Genomic DNA, 24,945 nt, shown 5'->3' on the forward strand with positions numbered 1-24,945 from the left:
ACAAAACCCCTATCTAAAATCCTGTAGTACAATCAGAATTTCTCTTATGATATTTCTCAACTCTATGTTTTCTACCTTATCTCTGTTACTAGAAATTCCTTGAAGTAAAAGAGTGCATCTTTACGTACCCTGACAACCTGGTCAGTTCAGAGCATTTATCAGGTATTTAACAAACGATTAGCATAAATAAATATATTTCTGGCTTCCATGAACTCTAAAATTATTTTAAAACAAATCATATATAAAATATGGTATGTTGAGTAACATTTATAAGAAACCTTTAAATATAAATCACTAGAATTAAATATTAATTTTCTATAGCTAAATACCTATTACAAGATTTACTTACTTGGGTTCAGCTATCCAAGAAATTACTAGGGAAGAATAAATTCTTCTGCAGGGTCTAATCTTAGTTACAGGCATATGTTGAGGATATGTTGGCATATTAGCTGTTAAACGTAGGATTAATTATGTTCAACCTATTGGAGATTATTTTCTACGTTTTTTAACATATAGGATAAAAATCAACTTAGGAATTAGTTTATCAAACATTTTTTCACATGTGTAAAAAAGATCTAGAGTTTTAAAAATCTGAACAAATGTTTATTCTAAAATGCTGATGTAACTGCTAAAAAAGGTAATGAGTCACATATAATTAATAGTATTCAGTTACTGCCTTAAGTCCATTTTGGAACAAAATGTTATAAATAAATACGCTTCTAGATTACCAAAAACAACTGTATATGTAGAGTTCCAAGATCATTAGACCATATCTAAAGCATTCAATTCTGTGTTACCTCTGGAGGATTTAACAAATCCTAAAGGTCCTGGATGATAAGATAAATAATATAGAGGTCATTTTCTATGCAGAATAGTAGTCTCCACATATTTATAAAAGGTTTTCATATAGAAACCTGTTTCCTATAACTCTATAGAATTAACAGGAAGGCATGATTTAATTCAAATTAAGAGAATTTTCTAGTGAACAGTGCTGTCTCCAATAATGGAATAAGTTATGTTGTGAGGTGGTATGCTCTTTCACTGAATATATTTAAGCTGGAGTTACACAGTCATCCATCAGACAAACCTCTAACTGTGAAGGAGATTAAGACTTCATGATATGTAAGATCCTTTATAAATCTATAGTCCTAAACATAATAAAGACTTTATATACTGAGGTTACTTTAAAATGACTTAATGTCTTTAAGAAATAGTGTTATCACCTATTTAAGGAAACCTGAATTTTTACCAGATTGTAAGATTAAACAAAACCCTGAGAGAGGAAAAATACAAATCACAAAGGGTACTGATATACTTCCTCCATGCTTTAGGTATGTATCAAAGGTAGTATACTATGAACCCACAAATAACGGCTCTTTATTAAAGCTTACTTGCAAAACTTACCAGAATTCTGTTGAATTCCCCATCTTACTCTCATCCTGAATTGTCGGATACCACTTTGCTGGAGTCTTCTATTTAGTCTTGGGAAATTCTGTTTCTTTCCTTCCTTTCGATTCAATTTGATGATATCATCTGTGATAGACGAAATGTGATGATTACCTTCATTTTAACTTAATGACTCAATTACTCAGTCTCATTTTCTAGTTGATAGATTTCCTACGTCCCTAACTTCTTTTCTACTTTGAAAGCACTTTGATAAGAGGATAATAATGATATGAACATAAAAGCTCAAATCAGCCAATATATTTGGAGCAATGAACAATGGTTTTGTAGGAAAAGTTCAAGTCAATAGCCCAAAGCAGAGCTACCAACTAATGAAGATTTCTGTTATTCACAGTATTTCTTTCCCTAATAAATATAAATAAGCAAAAACCTGTTTACAAAAATTACTCATACTTACTTTCCATAATCACAGAAGTCTCCAGTTTTTAAAGATGACCACCTTTCAATAAAACCATTGGCAGTCAAAAAATAAATCATTCAAAGACTAAATTTCTAAGTTCACCTCAATTCAGCAAATATTTATTGAGTATATACTATGTGCAATGAATATATGTGGTAGGCTGTGCTGTAACAGAAACAAACAGAAGTAAAATATGATCCCTATTCTCAGTAAGTTTAAAATTACTGATGGAAACAGACATGTAAGTAGTTAACAAAAAATTAAACAAGTACCATAATAAAGGTATAGTACAAAAAGAAAATACTGTTGGTTCTTTGCTCATTTAGCAAAGCAATTCAGGGTTACCTTATTTTTCTTTCTACACTGTTCTCTCTCTCTCTCTCTTTTTTTTGGCCGCGCTGCGCGGCACGCAGGATTGTAGGATCTTAGTTCCCCGATGACCAGGGATCGAACCCGTGCCCTCTGCAGTGGAAGCATGGAGTCCTAACCACTGGACCACCAGGGAATTCCCTCTACACTGTTCTCTCTAAGTCTCATCATTTCCCCAAACACTTCCAGACCGTCCCAAGGTAATTCACAAACATCACATTGCTCTAATACCACAACAGAACAATGTGAAGATCAGAAAACTAAATGTACTCCAGATCCCTATTTACATCTGTTTAAAGGAGATTACTAGAAGACAAAAAATACTCATTTAAGAATATCCAAACACTTTCTCCAAACTTCCAACTCCAATATTAATTTTGCTGATTGAAAATACAGTAAATAAACCAAATAAATTGAACGTCAACAACTTCTTAATAAAATTAACAAAACTAACTAACCTCAGTTGTTTTTTTTCCAAACTACTCTAAATACAAATAATCTAACAACTATATCAATATAACTAGTCTTTTCTGAAGTCAAAGAAGGAAATACAGATTACAGGAATCCTTTCTTATATATTACTACTCTACCTCGCTAATCTCTAATCTTTTTTAAAATTTATTTATTTATTTATTTATTTATGTCTGCAGTGGGTCTTCGTGGCTGCTTGCGGGCTTTCTCTAGTTGCTGCAAGTGGGGGCTACTCTTCGTTGCAGTGCACCAATCTCTAATCTTTAAGACTCTAAACTACATTTAAATATTCATAGAAAATAATTCAAATCTCTTCAAAGTAGTTTGTTACCTTGAGATCCATCCTTCAGCTACAAAAAAGTTCATCAAAGTTAGACACTCAAAAAACAGTTTTTTACAAAATACAAAGATTTCACAAATATCAGAGCCATGAACATGTTAAATTCTCAGTAAGCAGAAAGGGAATAGTTAGACACCACTTTTGAAACACTACTTTCCTCTAACAGGGTGCTACTTATTCTTCACCAGAAGTCTGAGATCTCAGAGCCATTAGAGTACCCCCCAAAAATGAACTTGGTCTGGGGAACCACAAAATAAAAAAAGGCAGAGTATAATTTTGACTAACCAGGCTGATTTAAAAACAGAGCGTTATAGAGTATAAACATAACTAAAAATTAAACATGGCAAAGCATAGCAAACATAAAATTATGTCTTCTATTTAAACATTTTATTATCTAAATCCTCAAGTTAAATGGAGCTACCATGACAGAGAGGATTCTTGCAATCTAAAAGAAGATAATGGCTTTCTCCTAATCGAGGAGTAGACAGGGTAGGTACCAGAAATTTAAAAAAAAATCCACTATGAGCTACTTTTATAAAAAACTAGGGGTATACATGTGATAACAATAACAGTAATAGTAGTAACTGAGTACTAATAGGATTGTTCTGAAAACATGTATTCATTCAATTCTCACAATAATTCTATGAAATAACTATTATAATACCCATTTTCAAACTAAGATACTGAGGGACTTCCCTGGTGGTCCAGCGGTTAAGACTGCGTTCCCAATGCAGGGAATCCGGGCTCCATCCTTGGTCAGGGAACTAGATCCTTCACGCCGCAACTAAGAGCCCGCATGCCGCAACTAAAAGATTCCCGCATGCCGCAACTAAAGATCTGGCACACAGCAACGAAGACCCCACGTGCCGCAACTAAGACCTGGCACAGCCAAAGAAAGAAAGATTTTTTTTAAAAAAATTAAGAAATTGAGCCACAATGAGGCCAGCTATTGGTAACCTTGGTAGATAATTCCATATGCATATTCACATAAACTTGATAGAGCCACAATTAAAAACAAAACAAAAAATTAGATTCTAAAACCTATGCACACTGGATAAAATGGGATATTCACAAAGCATAATAATTGCCTAAAATACCTATCTCTTCATCACATCTCTGTAAAATTCTCACTAAAACAAAGCAAGGCATCTAAAAAAAAAAAAGGGCACCTGACAGAATGCTGTATGTTCTTAAGGGAGAAGAGAGACCAATCTCAATCTCTCTTTTAGCTATCCACTGCACTTCATTTCTATCTTCAAAGAGAATTATCCCTCAGTTTTCTTCATTTGAACATCCTAATCACTGAACAAAATACATACAAAAAACTTAGAAACTTAAGAAATGTAATGCTTATGACACTACATGGTTAACACTTCCTACCTCTAGAGCTTGGTGCTCTAGAACCAGACTGAAATCCTGACTCCATCACTTACTTGCTGTATGACTGTGGGCAAGTTATTTAATTTCTCTATGCCTCAGGTTTTGTAAAACGGGAATAACAACAACGGCTTATACAGTATGTGTGTGTATATATGTAAATACGGTGCTTACTGTGTACCAGGTACTGTTCTGAGCAGTTTACATATGCCTATTGACTTATTTAATACTTACAGCAACCGTCTGAGATAGTGTCTCACCTTTTTACAGATGAGGTACTGAGAAGCAATTTGCCCAAGATCAAATGGCTCATAAGTGGCAGAAGCAGGATTTGAACTGAGACAGTCTGGGATTCGGGATTCCATGCATGCTCTTTATCATTAGGAGTAAGTACCTCATAGGATTATTATCAGGATAATTTAACACATATAAAATGCTTAGTCCAGTGCTTGGCGAGTAGTAAGCACTCAATAAATATTCGTTATTATATTTTTTCTTGGCTTTAATTCAAAAGATTTCTCATTTCTTTAGAGGTCACTACTGACTAGCAGTAAGGCAAGACTTGAGGCCAAACCTATGATTTCTGATGATTTGCTTAATTCACATCTTGGGTTCTAACTTAAGACAAACACAGAAACCAAGAGTTCTTGACTTTTGACTACGAACTTTGCAGAAAAACCGCAACAAAAAAGAAAAATATCGTCCTCGGAAAAGTTACACCTCTGTATCCCCTAGTAGGGTACTTTTCAAATATCCGAAAAATTGTAGGCCTCAGGCAGAGCTAACCACATTTAATACCAAAACCTGAATCCCGACAAAAACGTTATTACTTTTAAACCAACCAAACCAAACACAGAGACTAGTGCCTCAGTGGTGTTAGGTCTGAATTTTTAATTGAATCGCCAATCTCCCTACTTTTTACCTAATCGTCACCAAACCACCCCACTCTCTTAGATCCTATGCTTTACTTGGCTTCCCATCAACCCACGTAAACCCTCCTTCGGTTTTCGCTTCGTTTTTTTCTAATCGCTAGCTTGAAGGACTGGATGAGGAGAATGTGCTTTTCTAGGCACCGCCTAATACACCACCATCCCACGAAGTCCTTCCTATCTTTTCTTTCTGCCAAGCGCCCCCGCCCCGCGGTGGCCCGGCCGTCTGGGGCCCGTCAGAAATGGCCAACTCTCGGGGCGTCTTGACGCTTCTGTGCGACGCCAGGCGCAGGCCCGGGCGCATAAAACGCCCAACCAGCCCTTCTCGGGAACCACGGATTTAACCGAGCCCGCCGGGCTCTCGAAGAGCTTCCTCAGAAAGGACGGCTCCGTCCGACCCTTGCCCTCGCCCCCCGATAACGCCCACCGCGCACAAGCCTCAGGTGAAACCCGCGGAGTTTTCCTCACAAAGAGCCGGGGTCACCCGCGAGTGGTGGCTCCCCTTTGAGGGGGGGGCGGAAACAGGTTCGGCACTCCTCTGCCTTCCCAACCTCCCGGCCCGAAGCGCCCCCCGTCCCCTCAGACACAGCCCCGCCGAGGGGACGCCCGAGGCCCCCGGGCTCGATCCTGACGCCAGAAAGCGCTCCCCCGTCCCCACCGGCCCCCGCTTGGTTCCGCCCACCCGTAAGAAAACTCCATCAACAACTGCGGCCAACCACCCCTTCCCCCACAAACCGCGGTACTTGGTTCCACCCACACCTCCTCCCACTCCAACTCGGTGCGACTCGGCTCCTCACCCAAAGACATATCAATTTTGTCCAGGTTTTCATTGCTGCGGGCTTTCGGCGGCGGCGGCGGGGTCGCGGTGGCTCCCATTAACCGGGTACCAAACCGGTTCATAGCTGGAGACGTCGCGCTGGAACACTCAGCGAAGAAGGCCAGGGGCTGAGGCCTGCCACCTCCCACTCACGCACGCAGACCAGCCGCACAGACGGAGCGCGCACGCGTGCTGGCTGCGTCCTCTCCCACCCGCGGCGGAGGGCTGGGGGAGGAACCAAGAGACGAGCGGCCGGCGAGAGTGGCCCCGGGCCCCGGACTCGCCCCTAGCGCCTCTTGCCGGACCGGAGGAAACATTGCACCCGCTGCTCTGGCCGCTCTCGAGGGCCGCTGTTTTAGCAGTTAGCCTTTCCGCCCAAATTATGCTGGACCCTGAACACCTCAGAATCACATGCCTTAAATGCGATCATGTTCCTCCGTGCCCTTCGAGTCCCTCCTGCTACAGAAAGGCCCCCTAAGCTTTGGTACACACGAACCTTTCACACCCCACTGCAGAGCAGCCCCAGAGGCTGCGAGCGTGGACTGCAGAACTGCGCCCCATCTCCCCTCTCCACGGCCAGCACGCGGAGCGACACGTCCGGACGCAAAGCAGAGGCTGCACTGATACTACTTGCGTCAGCATACTAATAAAAGTAAATGCTAACGTTTCGCGTATCTGTACCACTTCTCAGCCGGCGCTCTCAAAACATTTTGCACGGTACCTTATTAAGACATCACCTTCCCTCGGGAGAGCGGTAAGTACCTCTGCTTATTTGGCTGCATTTTTCTCTAATTCACTTGCGTTGGGAATTGATAGGGGGATTCATTTTCTTTCAGATCATCCCTATGGGAAAACTTATTAATATTTGATGAATTCCTGCATAGTAAATTTTTTTCCTGTTAACAAAACCTGATATTCTCTCTTTCTTACCTCCTTCTGCTCCAGATAACTGCGCTTGTGTGGAAGCATTTAGGTTATATCATCCTCATAGCAGCTTAAACGAAGACATTTGCATCTAAGAAAAAAATTAGGGGCAGGTATTCTGTTCATTTAGAAATCTCTGCCACCTTCCCCCTCTGCACTTCCTAAAATTTCTCTTTGCATAGAAACGAACCAGTGACCTAAAGTATCTCAAACCCACAATAGCCTATACTTTATTTTTTTCCCCAAGACAAAAATACAACCATATGAGATGAGTGAATCAGCTGAAGAGGCACCTATGAAGGGATGCAAGAAACTTAAATGGTGGAGGAAGGTTTGGACTCAAAAAGACCCATGAACAATATTCAGCATGTCAAGGAGAGTATCGTGTATGCTCTTAGCACAATGTGCTTGATTTTATTACTATTCCACTCTGCAGCTGCCACCCCTTTCCCAACTGCTAAGAACTAGGGAACTGGATTGTAGAGAAGTACAAGAGAGACCTAGGTTTTATTGAGTGAGTGGTTTCACTCCAGTCATTCACCTTGTGAACTTGGGAGAGTGTCTGGGCCTCATAATCATCTTCAAAACAAGAAGTAGTTATACTAAATATATGTTATACTTAATTATTTCTAAGATTCCTTACAGTTCTAAAATCTTCTAAGCACAAGACATTTTTCTACATACTATCCTTCTCTCACTAGAAATAACTTCTGCAATCTCTACTTATTTGTAGGAGCAAACTATAGGGAGGAACATTGGATTCAGTTCTTAATTTTATGGAAGAAAATTAATGCATTTAGAGTTTGGACACATTTTGTACTTCAGGCAGTATAGGACAGATAATAAAAATCCCAAATGTGCAAAATCCTTCCCACACCAATTTATAAAGATTCCCTTTTATCCTGGTCTTCTCCCCAAAACTGAAGCCCCATACCAAATCTCCTTAGCTCTAGAGGGAACATGCTCCAAGGTTTCATGAAGCAATCCTAGCTGTTGTATTTCAGACTTTCCGATTTCTCCAAGGGCTGAGGGTCTCAGAGTCTCAGAGCACCCTGATTCCAAAGGGAAAAACAAGAAAACAAGAGGCATTGGAGTTAAGGATAGGTCAGCCACACACAAAACAATACAAAGCAAAAGAGCAACCTGAGACACACAGCAACAGTGAAGAGGGAGAAAAGCCAAGAAATCAGAACTGGGGCTTGTCCAAGAAGTTGACCAGTCAGCTACAGGGCTGGAGTTAAAAGGTCAACCCTGCAATTTCCTGGGGCACGAGAGGCAGCTATTCATTTAATCCTATATTCATTGAGCACCAGGCATTGTAATAGGCCCTGGGGATAAAATGGTGAGCAAGATGGATGCCGTCCCTATCTTCACATAGCTTGCAAAGCAAAAAACGTTTTCTGAGCATGTACTGTGAATAAGGCACTGTGCTGGACACTGAGTGGACAGCCTTTGTCTTCAATTCAGCAGCTTCATCTAAGTCAAAATAAACATAGAATTCAAGCAGCTGCCCTTTCTGGAGGCTTGATTTCATACAATGTAGATCAGACAACATCTAGGATTGCCAGATAAAATACAGGACCAGTTAAATATGAATTTCAGATAAACAATGAACAATTGTTTAGTATAAGTTTTGTCCCAGGTTTCAGATAAACAGGAATTTTTTTTTTTTTTTTTGCCACAGAATATCGCATGTAATATTTAGGATGTATTTATACTAAACAATTATTCGTTGTTTATCTGAAAGTAAAATTTAACTGGGAGTCTTATATTTTTATTTGCTAAATCTGGCAACCTTAACAACATCATACTTTTCTATTAACATGTTCCAGCTCTCTTTTCACAGTGTGCATAGAGATCTATATTCTCTTCAAAGGTAAGCACAACTCATATATTTAACCCTTAACTTTATTAGTTTGATATATCTTTTAAGTCCCCCCTTTTTTCAGCTTTATTGAGATATAATTGACAGACAATAAAAGACACATACTTAAAGTGTGCAGTTTATACAGGTGTGAAATATATACCTGTGAAAATACCGCCATAATCAGGATAATAAATATTATCCCCAAAAGTTTTCCTGTGCTCCTGTGTAATTCCTCCCCCCAACCTCAACCTAAGTAAGCAACCACTGATGTTTTCTGTCACTATAGATTAATTTGCATTTTTTAGAATTTTATATAAATGGAATCATATAGTATATACTCTTTTTTGTATCTGGATTGTTTCACTCAGCATAATTGTTTCAAATCTGTATGCCTTTTATTATTTTTCTTGCCTTATTACACTGACTGGGGACTCCAGTACCATGTTAAACGGGAATGGTGAAAGTGGACATCTTTGACTAGTTCCCAGCCCCAGGGGGAAAGCATTCAGTCTTTCACCATTAAGTATGATGTTAGATTTTTTTGTTGATGCCCTTTATCAGGTTGAGGAAGTTCCCTTCTACTGGTTTGCTGAGAGTTTTAGTTATGAGTGAATGTTGAATTTTATCATGCTTTTTCTGCATCTGAGATGACCAAATGGTTTTTCTTTTTAAATTTATTAATCTGGTAAATTATATTGGCTGGTTTTCAAATGTTGAACCACCCTTGCATTTCTAGGATAAACCTACTTGGTCATGGTATATTATCCTTTTAATATATTATTGGATTTGGTTTGCTAATATTTTGTCAAGGATATTGTTTCTTTTTTCATGAGTGATATTGATGTGTGATTTCCTTTTCTTGTAATGTCTGTGCCTGATTTTGGTATCAGCTCTTTTGCTTTTCAGAAGAGTATTTTTAGAATTCGTATGTTGATGTAGTTTGTATTACACTGGAATAATAAGGGAGCTAGGTATAATTTGTATTATATGTGGTTATAGTATGTATTAGGTATGACTATTATTATTATACCTAACTCCCTTAAGCTACTTGTATGTACAGTACAGTTTTTCTTCTCTTTTCTGCTCAATTCTTCTCATTACCCCCTTTGCCACTGTTTTCTGCTGTGGTAGCTTTTCTTGCCACCTTGCTACAGCTTCCTCTTTCTCTTTTATGTTGCCCTTTTCTTTTGTTTTAAGTGTTTATAGCTGTTCCAGTCTTCTGCCTTTTAATCTCAGGATTCATTCATTCATGTATTCAAACAGAGTTTGAGTCCCTACTCTGGGCAAGACACTGTGCTACACAGTACAGTGTTACAGCCGAGGACATGACACGCAGGATAGCAAGCATAGCTGGAGGCATTACTAGTCTCCAGGTCCCTGGCCCTCAGTTTTCTCTGACTAGCAGGTAACCTGCTTGGATAGACAGGGGAACTTGAAGGGGAATTCTTCCTGGGCTCAGAGGTTGGACCTCTAGCCCACTCCTTATTAGGCCTTGTCTTCTCTGGGCAGGGCAGGGGTCCTGTCAACCAAAGGTTCTAGGTCAATTCACTGAATGACTAATTGTGGGATTTTCTAAAGCTACACAAATTTACATAAATCACACAATTTCCCCCTAGTTATGTAAAGATTGTTTCTTTTAAAAAAATATATCTTCGGACTTTGCTGGTGGCGTAGTGGTTAAGAATCCACCTGCCAATGCAGGGGACACGGGTTTGAGCCCTGGTCCAGGAAGATCCCACATGCCACAGAGCAACTAAGCCCGTGTGCTACAACTACTGAGCCTGCGCTCTAGAACCCGTGAGCCACAACTACTGAGCCCACGTGCCACAACTACTGCAGCCCGCGCACCTGGAGCCTGTGCTCCGCAACAAGAGAAACCACCACAAAGAGAAGCCCGTGCACCACAGTGAAAAGTAGACCCTGCTCACCGCAACTAGAGAAAGCCTGCGTGCAGCAATGAAGACCCATCGCAACCAAAAATAAATAAATAAAATAAATTACAAAAAATATATATATATCTTCAATTTCCTCAACTTGCAATAGATAGATTGGTAGTCTAGGAAGGCTCTGAAGAGCCAGGATTCTAGGCTCCTCATGCTGTTGGACAATCTGAGAGTAAGTTGCATACATCATGACTCTATAGAATATATCTCTAAGTATATTCTTTTATATAACAAAGGTAAAATGATCAAATTCAGGAATTTAACATTGATGCAGTTCTATTCTCTGACGTATAGTCCATATTCAAATTTTGCCAACTATCCTAATAAATAATTATCCTTTGTAACAATTTTTTTTTCCAATCTAGGATCCAGTTCAGTTTCATATGTTGCATTTCTTTGTCCTGCCTCTTTTGTCTCCTTTCATCATAAAAAGTTTGTCAGCCTTTCTTAGTCTTTTATGATATTTACATTTTTGAAGATTGAAGGCATTGGTGCATAGCTTGTCCTTCAATTTGGTTTTGTCTTATTGTCAGCCTATGATTAGATTTGAGTTATTCACTTTTGTCAAGGATACTACCTAAGTGATGTTGGCTCATTCTCAGTACTTAACATCAGAAGGCACATGATGTCATTTTGTCCTATTGGTGATCTTTAGTCACTTGGTTAAGGTGATGTCTGCCAGATTTCTTCATTGTAAAGATACTTTTCCCCCCATATATAATGAATAAGTAATCTTTGGGGAGATGGTTCGAGACTGTGTAAATATTCTGTTTCGGAACAAATTTCACTGACGGCTTTAGCGTCCATTGATGATTCTTGCCTGAATCAATTATTATGATGGTGGCTACAAAATAGTGATTTTCTAACACTATCATTCCTCTACATTCATAAGCTGACATTCTACTGTGAAAAGAGCTTTACCTCCCCACCCCTTTTCTTCCTTCCTTTTTCTATTTATTTATTTATTTGCATACTTATTTATATATACATATACGTTTCCGTAGAAATTCACAGACTCATTTCATTTTCAAAAATTCTCTTCTGAAAAGCAAAGGGGTGCAGAGTGTAAGGGTCATGCTTACCTTTGAAAAGAATGTAGATATGTAGACATATCATGAACTAACTCATTTTGATGCTCAAATTGCTTTTGACTTGGCAAGTGGGCGACATCCCTTAGCGTTAAAATTTTTAATATTTTAAAAAATGCTGCTAAGAATAATTTTAGTGAATATAATAAAAAGAAAATATTCATGACTATAATTGATATTTGTTGAATATATCCAAGAAGACTATTTCTTAAAACCAAACTTTTGGCAAATAAGTGTCATGAGCTTTAAAAATCTGTTATTTGAATAAATGATTATTGAGTGAAATTTGCTTTCTGCCAGTGGTACTCTAGGACCAACTACCATTTGTATAAAAATTGCATCTTGGTAAATCTTGAAAACAAACAGATTAATCAAGATCAATAAAGTTCTTTAGATTTTTTGACTTTTAAAATATTAATTCAGCAAGCAGTTGCTAAGTAAGGCCATTACGTTTATGTGACACTATTGAACCCTGATGCTAGATAGTCTTGCATTTTTGACCTTTTGCATTTGGATCCCAGATGCACAAAATTGGGTTAATCACAATCCTTGGTTCATGATATACTCTCATCATTTTCCAAGCATGACCCATTTTCATTTGTTAGTTATTTTAAATAACTGATTATAATTAGTTATGGTTTCATAACTAATTTTTAATAACTTTTAATATTTATTTATTTATTATTTATTTATTTTGGCTGCTCCGGGTCTTAGTTGCGGCATGCATGCGGGATCTAGTTCCCCAACCAGGGATCGAACCCAGGCCCCCTGCGTTGGTAGCGTGGAGTCTTACCCACTGGACCACCAGGGAAGGCCCCTAGTTATTTTTAAAATTGTGCACCTACAAACCCATCACTCAAAACAAAAGCTAGAACAGACAATAACCCTATGACCTGGCAATTCCACTTCTAGGTATGTACCCAGGAGAAACCCTTGCTTAGGTACAAGAGGTGACACGTAAAAGAATATTCATAGCAGCGCTGTTTACAATAGCAAAAACCTGGAAACAACCCAAATGCTCATCAGTGGAAAGCAACATGAATAAACTGGTGTATTCACACAATGAACTATTATATAGCAGTCAAAATCAATGAATTATAGTGATACACAATATAAATAAATTTTGGGACTTCCCTGGTGGCGCAGTGATTAAAAATCCGCCTGCCAATGCAGGGACATGGGTTTGATCCCTGGTCTGGGAAGATCCCACATGCCGCGGAGCAAATAAGCCCGTGTGCCACAACTACTGAGCCTGCACTCTACAGCCCGTGCACCGCAACTGTTGGGCCCGCATGCTGCAACTACTGAAGCCTGCGCACCTAGAGCCCGTGCTCCGCAACAAGAGAAGCCACCGCAATGAGAAGCCTGTGCACTGCAATGAAGAGTAGCCCCTGCTCGCCACAACTAGAGAAAGCCCATGCGCAGCAGTGAAGACCCAATGCAGCCAAAAATAAATAAATAAAAATAAATAAATAAAAATAAATAAATAAAAATAAATCTTTTTGTAATATTAAGCAAAAAAAAAGGCCTCAAAGAATAAATACAGCTTAATAGCATTTTTTATAAAGTTAGAACACAAAAATTTTTTAAATAATAATTTTTAGGAATATGGATAGATGCAAAGAAACTATATTAAAAGAGAAGCAGTGGAATTATAAACATGGGATTTAGGATATGGCTACCTGGGGTGACGGAAAGCAGAGGGATGGGATGGGGGAGTGGGCACATGGCTAGTGTAGGTTATTGTCATGCTTATTAACTGACTGCTTTAAAGAAAATAAGTGTAGGGAATTCCCTAGTGGTCCAGTGGTTGGGACTCCTCGCTTTCACTGCTGAGGGCCCGGGTTCAATCCCTGGTCGGGAAACTAAGATCCCCACAAGCCACACAGTGTGGCCAAAAAAATAAAAATGAAAAAAATAGTGTAAACCCAGTCTTGGACATATGAGGAAATTCCTGTTTTCTAGAACTTTTACTACAATTTTAATTCTAGAATTTCCTGATAAAAGCTGACTTACTTTCATGTAAATATATGTTAAAATCATGTGGCATTAATTTGGGATTATACTATATGCCAAAAAATGAAGTTCATACATTTGTAGAAACGGAAGGTACTGAAATCCCAATAACTAACACTGCCCCTTTGTTAAAAAGTATAACCCTTTGGTAGGAAAATATGAGAAAGTTTGAATAAGAATATTTTTTATGTAAATGGAAATTGGAAATCATAATTTGCATTAAAAGGCTCTTTCACTTTTAATTCACAAAAGAAGTTTTCTCAAGTTTGAAAATTTCTGAAAGTCATGTATTATTTTTAACAGAGTAACTAGTTTTTATGGAGTTAACCTAGATCTCTCCCTAACAGAGTAGTGCTGATTCTGTTGCCTTACCATGGCTCTAATCCCAACCTCCTTGTTCCCTACAGCCACTGCCCAAGTTTAGGCCTGGACTTGCAAACCCAAAGTCCACATTTAGCCTACAGAATTTTTTTTTTTTTGGCCCGTGTAATGTTTACATTTTAAAAAATTGTTGCCAATATTTTAAAAATTGGAAATTGGAAATTGTACTTAAAAATGCAGATTCCAGCTTTATTGAAAAATCAGAATATTTGGCAACATTCAACTATAGCTAAGATGAGACTTTCCTTTTTGAATGAGGCATGGGGGTTCCAGTTCAGAGAGTTTCTGCCATTCTCCGACAACTGGCTCACTTCACTCATTGGCATTACACTTGGCCTTTATAGGGACTTCCAACCTCTTCTCATATCCATTCTTTTGACCTTCCCTCCAACATAGTACATACCCCATTACCTCTCCACATTGTCAAAAGTAGCTTTCTAAGCAGGTTTGATCAAATCACTTCTTGATTTGCTCCTAATTGTTCTTAGGATAAAATCCAAACTCACAATGGCGTCAGGATCTAGTCTGCCTGTTTCTCACCTCTTCCCAGCTCTGATTACTACTCAGAACCAGCTGTTCCCAGACCCGCTTCCTCATGTCTGTGTTACTCTCTTCGCCTTCTCTTCCCTTCTTCTCCAGGCTAACTCATACTCATCCTAAAAGACTCTGCTCTGACATCAGTCCTCCAGGAAACCTTTCCCCAAAGCTTTTGCCTCCTCCCCTTCGTTTGTGATCCCAAAGCGACATGAGCTCTTCCGAGTTTGTGAGTTCTTCATTAAAATTTTTGAGGTCTCCAAACACCACCAACAGGTGTTAAACCCGGGTAGGCTAAAGTGCGGTTAATCGTACTAGGATTAAGACCAGCGTTATTTTCGAGTCTAGACCTCTGACCGAGTATGGCTCCAAGGGTGATGTGTGACAGGCGTGTGTAAAGGTCCACACCAGTACGAACTCCGGAGACCAGGGTTGCTGAGCGTTTCAGACCCCGGCTCCCCGCCGGGTGCACTACCGCAAGCTCGCCGCCAGGGTCTGAAGTCGCTGCGAGCGCAGCCTCTGATTGGATAGGGCGGTGCATGCCGGTAGCGGCCGGGCCTTCGAAGTGCTTGCTGGGAGTTGTAGTTCTTGGAGCCGGAAGCGGGGGTGGCAGGGCTAGAAACAGCAGCTGAGGCAGCAGTCACTGCCTTTGCTGTCACCCGGCTGTAGTGCATGACTCTGAGCCCACCGGCCGTGGGTGCCTCCTCGGTTCCCGGGGGACTCCGGGAGCCCTGAGGGGCGAAGCGACGGGGACGCCTCTCTTAAGAGAAGAGGCGACGTCGCAGCCCCGGATGCGGGCAGAGGGCGCGGGAATGGAGCTTGGCGGCTGCGAGGAGGGCTTGCCGGAGGAGAGCAGGTGGGCTGGGAAGGGGCCGGGGAGTCGCGGGCGGATGGATGCGCTGAAGTCCCGGGAGGCTTGAGAGGGCTCGGAGAGCACGGGGAGACCTGCCGGGCGCGACAGACATGAGGGCAACTGTGGACAACTTGTTTGGGAAGAAATTCTGAAAGGAGGGACGCGCAGGGCGTGGATAGGGCGGACGAGGGAACGGGCTTAGTGAGGGTGAAGGAGGGGCCTAGGGTATGTTGAGGGCGGGGGCTTGGGGAGTGGGCAGAAGTGGGTGAAGCTCAGATCCAAGGCTGCTGGAGAGGAGGTGGATATTGAGAGGTGATGTAGTGAGATTTCATAGGCCAGGGTCTATAGATAGCAGTAGGGGACAAGGGGACAAGTCGGGTGCCCCGACTGAAACTTGCGGTGACAGCAATTCGGGCCAATATTAAGAAGGTTGAAGTAAGAATTTCTGGGAGCAAAGGTTAGGCATTATGAGTGGCCTAGAAAGAAGCTTAGGAAAGATGAGTGTGAAGAAGGGCCTGCGGATGAAAGTGGGCGATTGTAATGGCAGTGGAATGGGGATGGGGGCTTGCTAGTGGGACTAGAAATTGCGTGCGTGCCCTTTGTCAAAGCTGGATCCCTGTTAGAGAGTAACAGGACCTCCCTGTCGTTTCCTTTTCATCCTTAAACCCTTCACTCCTTCCCCACAATGCAGCTAAGCAATTTCCCATTTATTTATATGAAACTGTTGTTATCGAGTTCATACCTTCTAGAAATTAGAGAATTTAAGATTTTAAAAACTACTTTGACCGAATGGTGGCTTGGACTCTGTAGAGGTACTACTCCTATGTAGGGGTTGCTTCATTAATAACTCTGGTCTTAACCTCTTAAGAATCTGGAAGGGACATCATAGAGCAGAAATGTGGGTTAAGGAAGTCTTTTTTTTTTAACATCTTTATTGAATTATAATTGCTTTACATTGTTGTGTTAGTTTCTGCTGTATAACAAAGTGAATCAGCTATACGTATACATATATCCCCATATCCCCTCCCTCTCGAATCTCCCTCCCACCCTCCCTATCCCACCCCTCTAGGGGGTCGCAAAGCACGGAGCTGATCTCCGTGTTCTATGCTGATCTCCCTGTATTATGCGGCTGCTTCCCGCTAGCTATCTATTTTACATTTGGTAGTGTGTATATGTCCATGCCCCTCTCTCACTTTGTCCCAGCTTCCCCTTCCCCTTCCCCTTCCCCTTCCCCTTCCCCTTCCCCTTCCCCGTGTCCTCAAGTCCAGTCTCTACATCTGCGTCTTTATTCCTGTCCTGTCCCTAGGTTCTTCAGAACCATTTTTTTTTGTTAGTTTCCATATATATGTGTTAGCATACGGTATTTGTTTTTCTCTTTCTGACTTACTTCATTCTGTATGACAGACTCTAGGTCCATCCACGTCACTACAAATAACTCAATTTCGTTTCTTTTTATGGCTCAGTAATATTCCATTGTATATATGTGCCACATCTTCTTTATCCATTCATCTGTCAATGGACACTTAGGTTGCTTCCATGTCCTGGCTGTTGTAAATAGTGCTGCAGTGAACATTGTGGTACATGACTCTTTTTGAATTATGGTTTTCTCAGGGTATATGCCCAGTAGTGGGATTGCTGGATCGTATGGTAGTTCTATTTTTAGTTTTTTAAGGAACGTCCATACTGTTCTCCATAGTGGCTTCATCAATTTACATTCCCACCAACAGTGGGAGAGGGTTCCCTTTTCTCCACACCCTCTCCGACATTTATTGTTTGTAGCGTTTTTGATGATGGCCATTCTGACTGGTGTGAGGTGATACCTCATTGTAGTTTTGACTTGCATTTCTCTAGTGATTAGTGATGTTGAGCATCCTTTCACGTGTTTGTTGGCAATCTATATCTTCTTTGGAGAAATGTCTATTTAGGTCTTCTGCCCATTTTTGGATTGGGTTGGGGTTTTTTTTGATATTGAGCTGCATGAGCTGCTTGTATATTTTGGAGATTAATCCTTTGTCAGCTGCTTTGTTTGCAAATATTTTCTCCCATTCTGAGGGTTGTCTTTTCGTCTTGTTTATGGTTTCCTTTGCTGTTCAAAAGCTTTTAAGTTTCATTAGGTTCCATTTGTTTATTTTTGTTTTTACTTCCATTTCTGTAGGAGGTGAGTCAAAAAGGATCTTGATGTGATTTATGTCATAAGAGTGTTCTGCCTTTGTTTTCCTCTAAGAGTTTTATAGTGTCTGGCCTTACATTTAAGGAAGTCTTTCTTGACTTTTAAAAATATTCAGATATAATTAGAGTCTCAGGAGCAGCTGGGATCCAAAGACTGGAGGTGGAATATTTACCTCTGAGAAAATATCAACAGGGGAAAATTAATGAGATGTTGTACCTGAGTGAAGACCTGGCTGTTTTAAAGGGTGACTCCTCTTTTATGTGCACAGTTAGCCTGTGGCCTGCTGTACAAAACCTGGGCCGACAGGACCTTGGCGTTCCTGCCCAAGACTTGTGAATGATGTGTTCAGTGAAACTGAACATCTTACTTCCCTTTTCCATGTTTCAGTTTCTGCTTATGTATATTTGGCTACTTATTCTTCCTCCAGATGTCTGTGAAATGCTTCATGTAAAAGGTCCTATATACATTCTAAACAAATTTTAGGATTGTTTTTATTTTCCTCTACCAGTTCATGTGGGAGAGGCTGGGTTGGAAATTCAAATTCCTCCCCATCTAGCTGAGTTATTTATTTATTTAATATATTTAACAAACACTTATTTACTACGTGCCAGGCATTGCTTAAGAGCCTTACAAGTATTATTTAATTCTCATAACAACTGGGTGAGATAGGTACTATTCAATATATTATCACCATTTGACAGCTGAGGGAGCTGAGACATAGACAGGATAAATAACTTGCCAAGGTCATACAGTAAATCCTTGGTGGAACTGGGATTCAAACCCAGGCAATCTGGCTCTAGTTTTAATACCTACACTATACTACCTCTCACTATGCTAATATACTGGGACAAAGAAATGTATAAGGTAATGAATTTTATAGCATTCTTTGCCTGTCATTTTAAGGCTATTAGGACCACTCCTTTGCAGGTATCTTTTTCTGTTATTCTTTCCATGCTTGCCTCTTAACCAAGGAACTTTAGTCAAAACTTAATTTCAGTAGTGGGATTATCCCCGCAAAATCACTCATACTGTTGCCATAGCCAACTCTCTGTGGGTGGCTAGTTAACTCAGAATGTGTTATTTAATGGGACTTCATGGCACTGATGGCCTCCTTAGTTCGAGATAGTCAAATGGTAAATAAAATACATGCCTTGTGCCTGAGAATTGAGGCACTGTGGCTGGGTCACTGCAAACCTAACCCTTCTATGGCCCGTAAAACACCCAATTCAGAAGACATCTTGATGAGATGGCATCATTTTTTTTTTTTAATATATAATGAAGGATAAAACTGCTCAGTTATTTTCTGAAAGCAGTTGATGTAGTGAAATGTGCATAATCTTTATATCCAGGTAGATCTGCATTTGAATTCTAGCTCTACTGCTTAACTTGGCTTATCTTGTCTGAGTGGGAAGAATGATGCCTTCCTGACTGGTAAGTTGTGAGGATTCAATAACATAATGTGCATAAAGCTCCTCACAGAGCGCCTGATTGTACTGAGTGCAAAAAATGTCTACTTCCGTCTCCTCCCCAGTTTTCTTGAAATAAGGTTAGTGGGTGCTCTTCCAGTTGCTGTTTTCAATGGTATCATTGCTTGCTCTTCCTCCTTCTGTGGCTCCTTTATCCGAGTTGAACACACTGGGGACTGGGGTGTTGGCCTAGCTTTTAACTTCATCCTTGGAGTGGAATGTCATAGATTCCCCTATTGTTTTCCATGTAGCTAGTCATCACTAGCAAAATGCTGTAATGCTCAGGGATGATACTTCACTTTTCCTAGGGTTTCCTAAATGCCAATTATTTGGAGTTTGTCTGGTGAAACTGCTAAACAATTAAAGGAATGATTCTTCTTGCATTGCTCTGTCACCCTCAGCTGCCTTGGGCTATGCAATCTACTTCTGAGCTTGGAACCCAACTACTTCCACAGTTTTCCTGGTACAGTGAGTCAGATAGAGTCAGAATTCAAGTATTAACGTACTTTTTTGTGTCTCCAAACTGAGCTCATTCTATTGACCAAAACCTTTTCCTCCTCTGATCTCTATCTCAGTTAATAGTGTTTTCCATTCAGTCAACCAAGCCAGAAACCTCAGAGTGAAATTTGATACTTCCCTCTTCTTCATTTCCCATACCCAGGCAGTCACAGGTCCAGTGAGTTCTGTTTCTGATTTTTCTCTTGAAGCCTTTTTTTTTTTCCCTCCGTTTCCAAATATATTGCCTTATATTATCGAAAAATCCAGGGAGTGGTATTGCTTCAGGAATGACCAAATGTAGGTGCTTAAACAAAAGTTTGTCCCTCAAAGTGAGAGAGTGGCATGGACATATACGCACTACCAAATGTAAAACCGATAGCTAGTGGGAAGCAGCCACATAGCACAGGGAGATCAGCTTGGTGCTTTGTGACCCACTAGAGGGGTGGGATAGGGAGCGTGGGAGGGAGGGAGACGCAAGAGGGAAGAGATATGGGGATATAAGTATATGTATAACTGATTCACTTTGTTATAAAGCAGAAACTAACACACCATTGTAAAGCAATTATACTCCAATAAAGATGTTAAAAAAAAAAAAAAAAAAGTTTGTCCCTGTCTGTGTGCTCCTTTTCTCAATGTGTTGGCTTCATTCTCAGGCAGATTTTTTCTTTTTTTTTCTTTTTTTAAAAATTTTTACATTTTATTTTATTTATTTATTTTTGGCTGCGTTGGGTCTTGTTGCTGCGTGCGGGCTTTCTCTAGTTGCGGCGAGCGAGGGCTACTCTTCGTTGCAGCGTGCAGACTTCTCATCGTGGTGTCTTCTCTTGTTGCGGACCGCGGGCTCTAGGTGCGCGGGCTGCAGTAGTTGTGGCTCGTGGGCTCTAGAGCACAGGCTCAGTAATTGTGGTGCCTGGGCTTAGTTGCTCTGCCCTGGATCTTCCTGGACCAGGGATCGAACCCATGTCCCCTGCATTGGCAGGCGGACTCTTAACCACTGCGCCACCAGGGAAGTAGCAGATTTTTCTACAGGATAACCCTTGGCGACTTCAAGTTTAGCAATCCAACCAAAGAGAAGACAAAAGCAATCCCCATAGGTATAGCAAAAGTGAAAATTCTGGGGCTGACTCTTTTTGGACTGACTTATGTTCCTGTTCTTGTAATCAGGGTATGGAATATGTTGCTCAGTCAGGCCTAAGTTATATGCCCAACCCTGGATCCTAGGGTAGGGTGATATTTTCTTGGGACTTCATGGACCAGATTAAGTGCCAGAGGAGTGATTCCCCTGTGAAAAATCAGTATTCTGTTACCAAAAGAAAGGGACATGAATTCTGGGCAGATATAAACAAAATTATTCGCTAAAGCCTTTATTATTTCTCATTGTGGATTCTCTCAGTAGCCTCCTGACTAAGCTCCCAATCTGAGCCCAGTCCCCCTATTCCAAGCAGCTTCCACATTGCTACCAGCTTAATTTTTCAGAAGCAAAGTTACTCTAGTATTTTGCTCAGAAATGTTCAGTGATTTCTTTGAAAATAGAAAGTCAAAACTTCCCTGGTATTCAGTATGAAGTTTCCAGTTACAAAACCATGGCATTCACTCACTCTCACATCTCCTTCCTCACCATTCTGATACTTGCTCCTCTAAATTCCCTGCATTACCTCCTTCTTTGCCTGGAGAGCTCTTAGTCGTCCTTTAAATAATGCTCCTTTAGAAGTCATCATTGACCTGCCCTTTTCTATCTCTCTTATTACAGCACTTCTCACGCTATAGCATTTTTTTAATGTACGTGCCCCTTTCCCCCACTGCATTCTGAATATCCGGAGAGGTGGGGACTCTCCCTGTTTAACCACCATAAGCCCGGTGCCTAGCACAGTGCCTGACATATGGTTGGTGTTCACTGAATATTTGCTCAAGGAATGAAAATGGTAAAATTTGGTCATGCTTCTTATGGTTGGGCAGGTGTCATTGGTGCTGTTGCTATTGAAAGGGCCTCTGTTTTTCCCTTTCTGTTTATTCATTTTTCACTTTTTCACGTAATTTTCATTTTCTCCTTCCTCGCTTTCGTTCCCTTTTTCCTTTGACCATGCTCTGGCAGCACTGGTAGCAAAGCAAGAGGATCACATGATTTTTGAGCAATCCAAACCGCTACTCCAATTATTAGTACAACTCTCCCTCCCCCCCGCGCTGCCCCCCCCGCCCCTCCCCCCAAAAACATACTCTTGAAGCTTTTGGGGAAAATGCTATTGTCAGAACCCAGAAGCCGGAGGTGTATCAGCTGATAGCAGGAACCATAAGCTGAAGCTTTTCTAAGTATCTACCCTCCCCACAGCTGTTTCTGCTTTTTTATAGCTGCTTTATCACTTCTTGCATAAATGGAATTTTTTTCCTGTTTTTTATTTTGTTTTGTAATCTTTCCTCCATAAACAACCTGCCTTGGTATTTATAGACCAGCTCTGTCCAACATGATAGCCACTCAGACACCTGTGGTAATTTAAGTCTAAATTAATTAAAATTAAATAAAATTTTAAAATTTCAGTTCTTTAGTCACACTGCACAGACTTCAAGTGCTTAATGGCCACAGTGGCTAGTGGCTGCCATATTGGACAGCACAGATACAGAACATTTCCAGCATCACAGAAAGTTCAATTGAACAATACTGCTGTAGATTTAAATCTGCATTTTTCAGGAAAGAACTGCAGCATGCTTACGTGTTTTTAGTTCCTCTGGATCAGCCTCACTTGAAGTGTAAACTGCACTTGATTAGGAGGAGAGAAGATTATTAAAGGAAGTCATCAGTAGTAGTGAGTAAATAGGAACTTGGCAAACTATCTCTCCAAGTTTGTGGGGCCATATCCTTTGCCAGTGAAACTCACAGGAACCCTGCTGGATTGTAGGACTGAGAGATGATTGATTTTTGACTAGAAAACAGCAGAATCCCATAATTTCTTAAGGGTTCTCAGACAGTCTCCCAGTGAGCTCTCTCATTGGGATACTTTTGAGAAGAAAGCAGTAATAGTCATATTGCCATTCCTCTTCACCCACCTCCCTCCAAGACCATGAATTTATTTTTGCCTCCTAACCTCCTAAAGAGTCCTTTGAGAGTTTTAGATTTTCCAAGGGTTTTTTTTTTTTTTTCTATTTGTTTTGTTCTACTTTTGTTATTTGCTCACTGTTTGATTGCTTTCTGGCTGGAGAATATGTCTGTACTACTTCTACTTTTGAGGATCTATTGACTTTTCTTATGCGTATGCCTTAGTGCAAGGCCAATTTTTGTGACTGTTGTATGTGTGCTTTAAAAATGTGTTCTTCAGGGTGTAGTTTTCTAGATGTTATAGAACAACCTTATTAATTATATATTATTCAGCTCTTCTAATCACTTTTTTACTATTGGTTTTCATGATCTCCCATTACCATTGTTTTTTCTTTTCCATTTCCATTTTTCTTTTTATTATTTATTTACTTATTTATTTATTTTGGCTGTGCTGGTTCTTCGTTGTGGCACGTGGGATCTTTAGTTGTGGCATGCGGACTTCTTAGTTATGGCATGCAGTTGTGGCATTCAGGATCTAGTTCCCTGACCACGGATCGAACCCGGGCCTCCTGTGTTGGGAGCAACCCACTGGACCACCAGGGAAGTCCCCATTTTTCTTTTTGTTTTCTGCAGTTTTTGTTTCCCCTGTGTGTGTGTGTGTGTGTGTGTGTGTGTGTGTGTGTTGTTTTGATTGATATATTTTGAGGCCATCTTATTAGATACATAAAAACTAATGAGAGCTATATCTTCATTATTCCCTCTTTGTCTTTTTAAATGATTCTTGCCTTGAATACAACCTTGATATTAATATAGTTTCCTCCTACTTTTTTGTTTGATTGGCTGTTTTGTTTTAAATAGTTGAGTTTATTCCATTGACACTTATTTTTATCTCATATCTGTTGGGTCTTAATTCTGTCATCTTTTAAAAATGATTTCTATAATGTTCTCTTGCTGTTTTCTTTCCTCAGCAGTTTTTGAGATAGTTTAGTTTTAGTTCTAATGATGGTCATCTTTTACTTTAAAATAGTCTCCCTAAAACTGAGGCAACTGAGGCAGTGTCTTTCCTCCTTTGCCTTTGCTATTAGAGTGGTGGTGTATGCCTCCTTTACCTTGCTTGTAAAGCACTCTTCTACCCAGACAACATAAGGTGTGACTGTAAGGTAACGAGATAGGCTTTCTTATATGACTCACAAAATCAACCCTATTTTTTTGCAGTAAAACCTTATAAGTTTCTTTCATTCTATCCAGTAAGCAGATTTGATTCTCTGTTAGATACAAGGTCATCCAATGTTGAGGAAGTCTTTCCGGCTATCCTGCTTCAGTGAGAGCACCATGAACATAAACAGGGCCTTGGAACCTGTGCTAAGAAGAGATTTGACCCTAGTTTAAATTCAGTGAAGATATTCTTTGTAGGTGGAGCACTGTGACTAGTCTTAATTATGTCACAAACTGTCCAATCCCAAATTTTCTCTGAAGCAGAATGGGTAAGAGGCTTTATACTAGGTACCCCTTCTGATTTAATTGGATTTATTAGATTTATGCAATGGAAGTTCAAAGGAAAAGGACAGAGAAAAGGGAAGTAATACTACTATTATTTGCTTGATGGTGGTGCTTTCTGTAGATTATCAATTACACTCCTTTATGAAGTAGTTGTTCTCTCCATCTTGCAGATGAGGGAACTGAAGCTTAAAGAGTTTAATGGCTTGCCCAAGGATGTACAGCTAGTTTGTGCAGAGCTAGGATTCAAATTCAGGTTGGCCTGACCGTGAAGCTTGTTCTCTTTCCACTGAATGACATTTTCTCTCTGCTTATTAAAATATAAAATACAAAAGAAATAGAGGGACTTCCCTGGTGGCGCAGAGGTTAAGACTCCACACTCCCAATGCTGGGGACCTGGGTTCGATCCCTGGTCAGGGAACTAGATCCCACATGCATGCCACAACTAAGAGTTTGCACGCCACAACTAAGGAGCTGGTGAGCTGCAACTAAAGAGCCTGCCTGCCTGCCGCAACT

At 40.3% G+C, this 24,945-nt stretch overlaps 2 protein-coding genes across 7 annotated transcripts in view; one reads left to right on the forward strand and one right to left on the reverse strand.

The window, feature by feature from the left end:
- The window catches only part of FYTTD1 (forty-two-three domain containing 1), a 32,381-nt gene extending 25,990 nt beyond the window's left edge, over window positions 1–6,391 (reverse strand). Inside the window, exons 1-2 of the mRNA XM_061193200.1 lie at window positions 6,148–6,391; window positions 1,405–1,533 (exon numbers count right to left, since the gene is read on the reverse strand). Of these exons, the coding sequence (XP_061049183.1) occupies window positions 1,405–1,533; window positions 6,148–6,250 (232 nt within the window). The 5' untranslated portion in view covers window positions 6,251–6,391. The remainder of the gene's footprint in view (window positions 1–1,404; window positions 1,534–6,147) is intronic.
- Window positions 6,392–6,823: 432 nt separating this feature from the next.
- RUBCN (rubicon autophagy regulator) overlaps window positions 6,824–24,945 on the forward strand; it is a 64,380-nt gene continuing 46,258 nt past the window's right edge. For 3 of the 6 annotated variants that reach the window (XM_061194293.1, XM_061194295.1, XM_061194296.1), the window contains exon 1: window positions 6,824–6,921. In XM_061194293.1, coding sequence (XP_061050276.1) covers window positions 6,824–6,921 — 98 coding nt within the window. Of the gene's footprint in view, window positions 6,922–15,517; window positions 15,777–24,945 lie in introns of those variants that run through there. The other 3 variants (XM_061194294.1, XM_061194298.1, XM_061194299.1) reach the window with 2 other exon arrangements.

This window comes from Eubalaena glacialis, chromosome 6, assembly GCF_028564815.1.
Source record: "Eubalaena glacialis isolate mEubGla1 chromosome 6, mEubGla1.1.hap2.+ XY, whole genome shotgun sequence".
Classification (NCBI taxonomy): Eukaryota; Metazoa; Chordata; class Mammalia; order Artiodactyla; family Balaenidae; genus Eubalaena; species Eubalaena glacialis.